The 11,460-nt window shown below is 40.4% G+C and overlaps 1 protein-coding gene across 1 annotated transcript in view; it reads right to left on the bottom strand.

Annotated features, from left to right (window-relative positions):
- Window positions 1–2,560: 2,560 nt before the first annotated feature.
- Window positions 2,561–11,460, bottom strand: part of LOC128738312 (nucleosome-remodeling factor subunit NURF301) — a 36,753-nt gene continuing 27,853 nt past the window's right edge. Inside the window, exons 11-18 of the mRNA XM_053833349.1 lie at window positions 5,656–6,073; window positions 5,035–5,594; window positions 4,750–4,973; window positions 4,526–4,687; window positions 4,299–4,466; window positions 4,035–4,230; window positions 3,805–3,889; window positions 2,561–3,680 (exon numbers count right to left, since the gene is read on the bottom strand). Of these exons, the coding sequence (XP_053689324.1) occupies window positions 3,463–3,680; window positions 3,805–3,889; window positions 4,035–4,230; window positions 4,299–4,466; window positions 4,526–4,687; window positions 4,750–4,973; window positions 5,035–5,594; window positions 5,656–6,073 (2,031 nt within the window). The 3' untranslated portion in view covers window positions 2,561–3,462. The remainder of the gene's footprint in view (window positions 3,681–3,804; window positions 3,890–4,034; window positions 4,231–4,298; window positions 4,467–4,525; window positions 4,688–4,749; window positions 4,974–5,034; window positions 5,595–5,655; window positions 6,074–11,460) is intronic.

Genomic DNA, 11,460 nt, shown 5'->3' with positions numbered 1-11,460 from the left:
ATGTGCTATGTGCGCGTTCCGAGGATACTCTCGAGTCCTTTCAAATAGCACAGAGTCGCGGCAAGGGGATGGACTCTCCTGTATGTCATTCAATACAACTATTGAAGGTGTGATCGGGCGAGCGGCCATCGAAACGAGAAGAACGATCTTCAGCAAGAGTAGCCAACTCCTAGCCGTCGCAGACGACCTCGACATCATTACTAGAAACCTTGGGACAGCGGAGGCAATTGACGCCAGACTAAAAACGAAGACTAGGAAAATAGGGTTACAAATCAACGGGTCGAAAACCAAATATATGGTAGAAAGAGGCTCCAAGGAAAGCAACGTCTGTCTCCCACGGACAGTGACTATTTTCGGCGATGAACTGGAAGTGAGATCTCTGGTCACCGCCGACAATAATACGAGTAAGGAGATTCAACGACGCATTCAAGCTGGAAATCGAGCCTACTTTTCTCTCCGCAAGACGCTTCGATCAAGGAGCATACGCCGACGCACAAAGCTGATGATGTAAAAAACACTAATCATACCGGTAGTATCCTACAGACTTGAGACACCAAATTTGCTTACGGAAGACCTACGTGCACTTGCCGTATTTGAACGAAAGATGTTGCGGACTATTTTTTGATTCACGAGTTGCAAGTACTACTTGTAGACATGTCCATCGTAAACCTGGCGAAAATTGGGAGACTACGGTGGGCCGTAAACGTCACAAGAATGCCGAAGGACTGTGAAATCTGTTGTTTTCAAAAACCCAACCGAAACCAGGAATAGAGGGTCCAACGTGCCAGATGACTCGACTCGTACCCCTTATGATTTTTGTTCATCTTCTTGTAATTTTTCCAAGCCATCAAGAGCCGTTCGTGACATGAAAACAGATGCTCAAGGCTGACATGGCGACCAAACCCATTAAATTTGTATATCATTTCTTATTTCTTATTTATTTATTTATTACATCGACAGTCTTACATGGTCCTGTACTATCCGTACGCCATCCAAATTGATCATCGTTTAAACAGTAAACAAACAGTAAGAAATGAGTCATAAGAACATAGCCAAACTCTTCCGTCCGCCGCGATGCACAAGCACCAGCACCGTCGATCGGCTGCACATTTTATGCTGACCACGCTGCTGGTGGTCCGGCATCGAACTGTGTTCGGCAAGGGTTACATTACAAGCATTACGTACATAGCGCAATTGAACAATTAAATAGAACCTTTTTCCGATACCTGCTGTCTCGGTAGTTTATCTCGTTTTAACATTAAGAAACATTGTAAACCACCAAGTATCGATTCCAAAATATCGATTTGTGACGATGTCACATTTCGAGTATAAATAGAACAGTCTTTGAATAAATGAATTGAATTGATTCCTATCCATCTTTAGGCTAGGAAGTTTTTATTGCGCCCCCTTGGCCTTCCGGACCTAAGGGCTGCGCTAATAGATGACATTCCGCTTCTAGTGACCCCCTAGGCCTTTCGGACCCATGGGCTGTCATTAGAGAGCTTAGGCCCTGCTGGCCGGAATCTGTCGCGCTACGACACTCGCGAGTAGACCGCCTCGTTGCACGAAGATAACCGCGAGTAATGAAACAGTGTAACAAACATAATAGAGTTCCAATGATAGTTTAGATTTTTAAAACTAGTTGTTAAGTGTATAAATAGTAAAAAATTAACATAAATATAAATACAAATGGGTAAACAAATTAATTTGACCGACTGAAGTAGCAGTTGAATCGCTCCCATAGGGTTTGGCGCGATAGCTGGAAATCGGATATGGATACTATGTACTTTGTCAAACGTCCTCTGGAGACCCCTGAAGACCACGAATTTGCTGTAGTTCGTACTATGATGTGGCATCCTCAGCATAGCAGTATTTCAAAGGGATCTAGGCTGCACATTAAGGTCGATTCGCTGAAGAATTTAAGAGCAGTCTATTTTTCTTCGTAAAGTTTGCGACTAATAGGGTTTTAGATGTATCCCTCGGTGTGGAAAGAGTGCCCAGGTGGATCAGCAGACACCGGTTTTCGTAGCTCGGTAATTGGTAAGGATTTCGCCTAGGCAACCGACAGAGAGTAAAAAGCGGCACTGGACGGATTCGATTCGTTCAGAACTGTTGTGGAAGTTCGGGTTCCAGACCGCAGAACAGTACTCCATAGTCGATCTGACCAGGGAGCAGTATAATGCTTTTAAGCAGTAGACGTCTGTAAAACATTGGACGATCCTAAAATTGAATCCCAGGGTCCTAGAGCATTTGTTGACGATATAAGATATTTACAAATAAAATAATTTTGGGGAACCCATAAACACTTGAAACTTGAAGAAGCTCTATTTCTTATACAGACGCCGTTGGTGAAATTCGTTTAGAATCAGAAAAACAGGATAAAACATGTTCGCATGCTTCTTGAAGAAATTCATAGATTCTTATTTCTAACTCTGGAAAGTTCTGTTTCTAATTATCTCGTCTTTCGATACTTAATCCTGTTATCTGTTATATCAGGGTCAATTTCAGATAAAATAATAAGTAACCTGTATTATTTTTCAGAAAATAAATCATCCTTTAATTAATGTACAGTAAATGTATTGTGTACAATAGTCTTAGTACTGCTAGCTTTTAATTACAATGACATTCTATTTATAATAAAATGTCAAAACTACGGTTTCACTATCCCCTATCACTTAACGATTGTAGAAACTTTTTACACAAAAAGCATATGTATCGAAGATTAACAAACCTCTTGTATGGGAGCCTTTCTTACATTATGTATGTATAAAGTGTAAACTAGCGGTAATACCGCTGCATTAAAAAGTGTAAATTATTAATCTGTGCAAAATATTATAAACGCGCCGATTGGAAATATAAAAGAGAATAAACATATTTTTAATTAACAAGTACATAACGTTAGCTACTGCTTCGTGACAAGAGCAAAATGACACATAAATTTAACTGTACAATTGTACATTTAGGTTCCACTCCACTTAACTTGAATATAAATGGTTGCTGTTGTTGAGAAGGCCATTGTAAATATACACTTTCCTTAAAACGCACCCGGCTTCTATTTTTTTTTTTCATCGAAAAACTTTATTTACAAATTATTGGGATGTCATACAACTCCTGCAATATTTACAATACGGTAGAAATCTATCGCCGTCTGCTAAAAACGTTCATTAGCCTAGCGCTCTAAAATAAATTAGTTATTAAATATCATCTTTTTCGCGGGATTCTAAAATTACAAAGAAACTGCTAGACATGTTAATCCAATGAATGTGAAAAAAAAGCTCCACTGCCTAACGAATATAAGAAATCAGTGTTATGGATATTAAACGTATTTCAATCAAACCTAAATTGCAGCGACTTTATTTCTATATACCGTTACACACGCAATTAAAAATCCATTTCGCCCTGTTGTGCTCGATACTTAAAATAAAAAAGCAAAGGTATGGGTATAACTTTGATCACTTGCCTTTACGAGGACGAACCAGGCTTTTTATCAACTAAATTTTCCCGGAAATATTTTATTTTTTGTACAAAGAACGACTCCAGACTTTCGGCACATCGATAAAACTGGGACTCCTTTGGATTGTAATAGCGACAGTTGTCGAAGATTTTGGTCATATCGCCGATGAACTCCGACAGTGTGTTGTAGGTCTGGTTGTCCACCTTGTTTTCAACTTTTTGAAGATCTACAGAAATATGATTGGCATTTGAAAAAAAATTCCGAAAAAATGCGATTTTTATAAACTCGTTTACAATCCAAACACAGACTATGAATTTTTTTTCAATATCAAGCATAAAAAAATCACTTACCCATTGGTTCTTTTATCACACGATAGTAATCTGGGGCTTCATCTGGGTCAACTGGTTCCATAAAAGGCCATGCACTTTTGTGATGCTGAAATAGGTATAAGCAAAAAAAATCATTTTAATAACGAGAACAGTTTTCAAACAAGTTAGTGTTTATTTATTCAAGCTACGAAACATGAAACAGAACAGCACACTATCTTTCTACATCTACAAGATTCTATAAAATAACTCACCTGTAACTGTTTGATCAGCTTTTTCAGATTCTCGAACTCTTTCGCGCTGAGCGTTTTCATGTTAGCAAAGTTAACTGAATTGTTTATCTGACAGTTTGGACAAATGTATTCGTCAATGAACTCAGCCTCGCTTTGCAAAATACCAACGCATCGCCCGTGGAACCAGTCCTGGCATTTATCACAGCAAATGTAAAATCTGCAAATAGCAAAAAAAATGTCTGAGCAACGTTTGTTTAAAAAAGACCGATAGATGGACAATCTTACTGTGACTCGTCGTACGGTTGCTTACACAGGCAATACAGCTCCTGTGTTTCCCGTGCATGTTTGCACTCGCTGCACACAAATTCGTTGATTTCTTTTGATTGTTCCTCTGAGATACCGACGCAATCTCCATGGAACCAATTATTGCACAAATCACAACCAACATAGAATCTGAAAGAATGTCAATGGTTATTAATCGGAACGCAATTTTACATTAATTATAGTCTTACTTCGTATCATCGTAAGGCGTCCGACAAACACAGTAGATTTTTTCCTTTTTATTAGACATTCTTTTCCTGTTTGATTTGGACGGTTTCTCCAATTTGCTTGTACTATTCCCATGCTTTTGTGCTTTTGGATTGGGTTCTTTGGACACAACGGTTGTGGTTGTTCTATTACGAAAACCAAAAAAGAACTTTAAAAACGAGTTTAAACAACATTACGAGAAACCTACTTTTTCTTTGTTGAACTACTTTTTTCAGCAGCAGTAGAGTGAGTGGTCGATGCCCCATGCTTGGCATTGTGTTCCAACTTAATCTGCTGATGCTCCTGTTTGCAACGCGCTGCCAGTTCGACAGACAGTTCTTTCTGAATTTGTACCTGTAATTCCCGTTCGAGATGAGATCGCTTCTTGAGAATGTCTTTCTTCAGTTGCTCTTTGTGGCGGTTTAGTTGAGCCTAAAGTAGCAAATCCGAATGTATAAGACTTGTGTTATCTTTTCGCTGAATTGAAACTTACCTGCAACTTATTCTGTCTCTGTTGTTGTTGTAATAGCAGCTGCTGCTGTTTCCGCTTTTCGTTACTTTTTCTGGCCGCTTCCGATCGAGCACTGGAAATAGGAGTTGCGTTCGGCAATGGGACTGATACATCTTTCGCGGCATTCACTGATGCTACGATTGCCGCTGCAGCGGCTGCGGCCTGCGCAGATGACACAGAGTCACTTTGTGAATTGCCCCGTTTCCTGCTACAACCAGGCCCTAGGTCGGGTGTTGCAACGGGCACATTCTTTCGCTCCAGGGAACCAAGTGGATTTGCAATCGATTTTGTTGGCCTTCGTTTAGGCGTATCCATCATCCACTCATCGTCATCATCTTCACCACGATAAGAACGCTTTTTGGCCTTCACTGGTGTACTATGCTCTCTTGTAGCACTCATGTTGCTATAGTTATGCTGAAGAGCGATGGCTGCGTTTCCACGGTCATCGGTTTTCATCTGATTCTCCTGATACCGCTGCAAATTCAGCAGCTTTTCCTCAATCTCGGGATTGAGATTTTCCTGCTTTAATGCATTTTTGATTGCTGAAAATGAGTTGAAAATAGTAGAACGTAAAGCTTAAACAATATGCAGAACAAAGCTTACTTTGCTGGATGTAATCCGGGGTAACCACAAACGAATCGTCCTTTTCATCCAATTTCCTAGTTTCGCTGTTGAACATTTGTTCTTTCTTGACGTTTGGAGAGCTTGATGCTTCCTCTGTCGTTGGATCCACTTGCTCTCCTCCCAGTGTCGGAAGCTGCAAGTTCGATGCATGAACATTTACAATCGGTTTGGTCAGATTGCTGGCCAATACTTTTTGTAGTTCTTTCTTAACGATCGGATTAATAGCAGTTGTACCACCGCCATTTATTACAATGTTCGATAGAATCTGGGGCTTGCTATCGTTACTACTAGTGCTGGCGGCTGTTTTGATTGTTGTTGTAGTACTAATCAATGAACCCGACAATGGCAGCTCTGAATCCTCGGCTGTTGGTGTTGTAGTCGTTACAGTAGAATCGGCCTGTTTATTTAAAAAAACAGATTTACAAGCAAACTCAATATTTCAAGAAAAATCAAACAATATAGATATGATACCTCAGCCAAACATACGCATCGCAATTTCTATCATTTCATAAAAAAAACTGTTTATAAGTTTATTGCGACTACTAAATAATTACCTATCGTAGAACATTTGATATAAAATAATCTAGCACTGAAACTTTCAACTACCACAAAATTCCGATTTTGCTTTGCCCTGCTTACGCTCAGCCCTAATGAAGAATTGGTTGACTTATTTGCCATATTTTTAAGGTTCAAACGCGTCATTAATTTCTGGGAATTCACAAGCAATTTTTATGCTCAAAATAATAATTATGTTCGTGAAACTGTTTTTACTTCATTCTTTGTGCCTGTCAGAAAACAAATGATAAATCTTCTTGGACGTAACTTTTGTTTTGAATACAAAAATAGATTTTGAAATCCCAGATATCAATGACACGTGTTTGAACCTTAAAAAAGGATATCGACTCGAGTGTAAAAATCTACTGCCAATAAGGTGCTCTAACACATCCTGTTCTGTAGATTAAACCGTTACCGGAGTTTTTCGTTGGTGATTACTAAGCTGTTTTCGTGAGGGTCGCTCCACGACGGATTAGATGTTTATCGAGCGTCAGTTACTTACTAAACATGTATCGGGAGTACGCTTGCAGACTCGTCATGTGTTTGCGGCTTTTAATACGGCGTACGACTCAGTCAAACGAAATGAGCTGTGGTAGATAATGCTAGAACGTGGTTTTCCAACGAAACTAGTTAAGCCGATTGTGCGCCACTGGATGGATCAAAATAGCGGATGAGACCCCAGCCACTTTCGTGACGGTGAATGGACTGAAGCAAGGCGATGCACTCTGTTATACAACATTACCTTGGAACGCTCATGACATGTGGCAACGATGCAAGCCGCGAAATAAAACGATTTGATGCATATTTGTCTTACTGCATATAGCACTTCTTATAAAATATTTTCAAATTATTTACAAAACTGAAGTAAGTTTTTCAACATTTCCAATACTTCAACTACGGATTTCCGGATAAACTAACGCGATTGGTCAAGGCGACGATGGATCGAGTAATGTGCGTTGTTCTTGTTCGCTTATCAGGGGCAGTCTCGAGTACCTTTGAATCTCGAAGAGGGTTACGGCAAGGTGATAAACTTTCATGTTTGCTGTTCAACATCGCTTTGGAGGGTGTGATAAGAAGAGCGGGGATAGACACGAGTTGCACGATATTCACGAAGTCCGGCCAGCTTCTTGGTTTCGCTGACGACGTTGACATCATTACACGTACCTTTGAGAGGATGGCGGAAACGTACATCGTACTGAAAGCTGAAGCCAAACGGATTGGACTTGTCATTAATGCATCGAAAACAAAATACATGAAAGGAAGAGGTTCTAGAGAAGTGAATGCTGACCTCCCTCCCCGGATCCATTTAGACGGCGATGAAATCGAGGTGGTAGAAGAGTTGGTTCTATCTGGGCTCACTGGTTACCACAGACAACGACACCAGCAGAGAAATACAAAGATGCATTATAGCAGAAATCATGCCAACTTTGGATTCCGTAGGACGCTGCGATCGAACAAAGTTCACAATCTACAAGACGCTGATTAGACCGGTAGTCCTTTACGACCATGAGGCATGGACCATGCTCGTGGAGGAGCAACGCGCCCTTAGTGTTTTCGAACGGAAAGTGTTGCGCACCATCTACAGCGGAGTGCAGATGGCAGGCGGAACGTGGAGGAGGCGAACGAACCGTAAATTGCATCAGCTGCTTAGGGAACCACGCTTCGCTCACACAGCAAAAATCGGTCACCTGCGATGGACTGGACACGTCGTGAGACGACTTCTTCGTACAGCAGAGGAAACCACAGCCTGAAGCTGATTAAGTAAGTAAGTTTTCAGCATTTCTTTAAAGAGGGACTAATAATGACGTCAAATCATGTATACAAATACAGCAGTCCCCCGAATAACGCGATGGGTGGTGCTGTACGCCCTCTGCGATATCTCAGCTGTCCATTAATCAATTAAGTTGATTTTTGGCAGTTGACTAGGTTATAATAGATACTAACAACATACCAAAAATCTACTTTATTGGTTAATGGGCAACTAAGAAATCGCCGTGGGCGTAGAGCACCACCCACCGCCTTATTCGAGGGCTGGGCACGTGGTTAGAAAACCCGACGAAAGAGTATCCAAAACTATTTTTAGCAAAGAACCAGGAAGAAGTCGTAGACCTCGGGGCAAATCCCCGATGACGATGCACGTTCGCTGCTGCTGTTCGTGGGAATTGGAGAACAGCAGCCAAGGACCGACAGTACTGGAGGACAATAATTCGTCTGGTGCAGGATTGACAACGGACCGTCGCCACTAAAGTAAGTACTCAGGATTGTTCCATCCACTATCAATTGGATCGGTCAATTTCTTGAATAAGCAACGAGTGGGTTTTGAACCAATTGCTAATATTGGTGGGTATGCAAGTCTTTTGGAAGTTTACGATTCAACCACCAGGAAATCCTTAAAAGTGTTACTTCCAGATAGCAACTTCAAGTATGGTAAAGGTACTTTACTTTATATTTTATAAAATAAAACGCATTGTTTTACTCTAACAAGGTTGTCGTGTCAAATTTGTTTCGCATAAGAATCTCTATGGGTCCTAATCTGCAAGCCATGTCGAGTAACTCGGCTCGACTCAGTCACTATTGAGTGTCGAGGGTCGGGAGAATGGGCAGCATAACGGCTCAATGCACGACCAAAGCAAAGCAAACTCAGGCGTCACTTGCTAACCGTTTAGTCACTATAGCTTTCTAGCGGTGGACTCAGTCGAGTTACTCGACAAAATCGCGTTGCGTGTGTCTTAATACCAAACTCAACTAGTCGAGCAAAGTGACACTCGACGTTATTTACAGAATAGGGCTGAATAAATCATAAGCACATTACACTCTTGACGACGTTTGTACTGCCGCTGGAAGCATATCTGTCCCATTTCACGAAACACGAAAATGAGAAAATCGCACTTAAAGTTGAAAAACTGAGTTTTCTGAAATTATTTGGTTTTGATGTTATTATTTGTCCCTCTTTGAGAAAATGTTGAAAGACTTTCATCAATTTTGTATATGGTTCGAAAACATTTTGTATGAAATGATATATACAGTGAGACAAATATGCGTTCATTTTTTCAGTGCGATAAATTGTCTTCATTTGTATTCATATTTTAAAAATACAAATGGAATTATAACATTAGACATCAAAATATCAAAATTGACAAATTGTAACATAAGACAGCTATGCTTCCACAGGCAGTCTACAGGTGGACAAATTTCATAATGCACTTCGAGCATGAACACGGAGCATTAGAACGATTGGCAAAAAATATTAGTATATACGAAGGCAAGACTTCGCAAAACAGCTTGAGAACAAGCTGGCTTTCTAGCAACAATCGATAAAACTATTAAAAGTTGGTCCCACCAAAATTTTATGAGAGCTGTCAAGGAATTAGTGCTGACGCTCGGTTATGGAGAGGAGATCCAATAAATAAAGAGATTTTACAATGTTGTCTAGCGGGCTTGTTTCGAAAATACTTGTTTTCTAGTGAGAAAAGTTTTATTCCGATACAGTTTCATAAAGCTGAGCAATATAGAAGACAATTGTTCTTTAGCAATTCTCTAAATCTAACGTTTTCATAAAGAGATCCAACGGTAGCCGCCCATTTAACATGACGCTTAGTTGGCATATTCATAAGGGGCTATTTGACATAACACCATTTGGCATAAATCTCCAAACATCATTTTATGACCATATGGTCGCTTTCTTCACGATTCAGGGCGAGACGGCCATCAGAAATGTAGAAATCACCTCTGTCTAGATTTATTCGTTTCTTTACGCTTACAGACTACGAGTTAATTTTCCTTAGTCCTCGCATGGATTAGTCTCTGTCAAAACTGCATGGTTTGTCACTGCTCCTTGTTAGTAAGAAAATCTGACTTAATTATCAATTAATTATGCCAAAAAGTCGTTATGCCTAAAAACCGCTATGCCAAAAAACCATTATGTTACATAGATTTATGAAAAACAGTGTAATGTCGACTTGACTTTATGCCACATAGAGTAGCCCCCAGCTACACAAAGCTGACGATGTACAAGACGCTAATCAGACCTTACTGAAACAAGATATAAGTGCTCTTGCCGTACATATTTGAACGAAAGGTACTGCGGACGTTTAAATCCAAACAGGCTACAGGCACTACTTGGAGAGATTCCCATCGAACACCTGGTAAACGTCGGAAGGCAACGGCGGTCCGGTCACGTCGCAAAAATGCCGGACGAATGTGCAACGAAAACTGTTTTCTTTAAGAACCCTACCGCCACTAGGAACAGAGAGACCCAACGTGCTAGGGCTCGACCAGCTGAAAGCCGGCTTGCAAGTGTGCAGACGGTCGACAAATTGGCAGCAAGCATTCTAAAAGGAAATACGATGAGCAACTGAACCCGATCAAATTTGCAATTGTCGGCTATGAACCTATATTTTCGTTGTATACAAGATAATGAACAAAAAAGTGTACATTCTATCGTTTAAGACACAAAGATTATGTGGTGATACTTTAGCAATATCGTGAGCAAGGATGATTCTGTACTCAGAGCATGAAAAGAGAATCGGAATATTTTCACTTTGCTCAGTCTTGAATACGATGCGAGCGTTCTTCTCCGCTTTGATTCGCCTCTGCTTTCTCTTTGCACAGACGGCTGGATTTGCAACCTGCACATTGTGCAACCTGCTCATTCGATTTCCGTGGTACTGTTTCTTGATACAGATCTGTCTGTCTCGCTTTGAACCCTGCTGCAATCTGCGGTAGCCGCTAAAAACAAACTTGACAGTTTCTTCATTTTTAAAGCACAATGAGAAAAGTGTGAGCATGGGAAAAGTTTTGAAATTTTTCTCTCTGTGTGAAAAAATTTCACAACTGTGGTAGCAGTTCTGCTCATTGTGATGAAACAACAAGTTACACTAAGTGCACTAAGTAAGAAAATAACAAGCACGATCGTAAGTCATGATAATGGAGAGAATTTTATTGAAAAGGGGGTTAATCTACTTAATTGCCAGACAATAAAGATGACACTACAGGGTGTTCAATAAGTTCTAATACAACTTTTCATCGTTGTGTAAGTGCGCATCATGTGCATTCTGTGTATTGGTATTGGTGTCAGCTTTAGCCTTATATATAGGTTAAGCGACGCGCAAGGTGTCGACTTGATGTCATTTGTTATTTGTTTGCCGCGCGCAATGTTTGCGAGAGGTGAGCGACCCGGCGACATATTTCGGCGGTTGAAATCCCTGGGGTGTAGCGGAATTTCATCTA

Source organism: Sabethes cyaneus, chromosome 2 (genome assembly GCF_943734655.1).
Source record: "Sabethes cyaneus chromosome 2, idSabCyanKW18_F2, whole genome shotgun sequence".
Classification (NCBI taxonomy): domain Eukaryota; kingdom Metazoa; phylum Arthropoda; class Insecta; order Diptera; family Culicidae; genus Sabethes; species Sabethes cyaneus.
The sequence above is the reverse complement of the archived record's forward strand: the minus strand, read 5'-3'. Positions and strand labels throughout refer to the sequence as shown.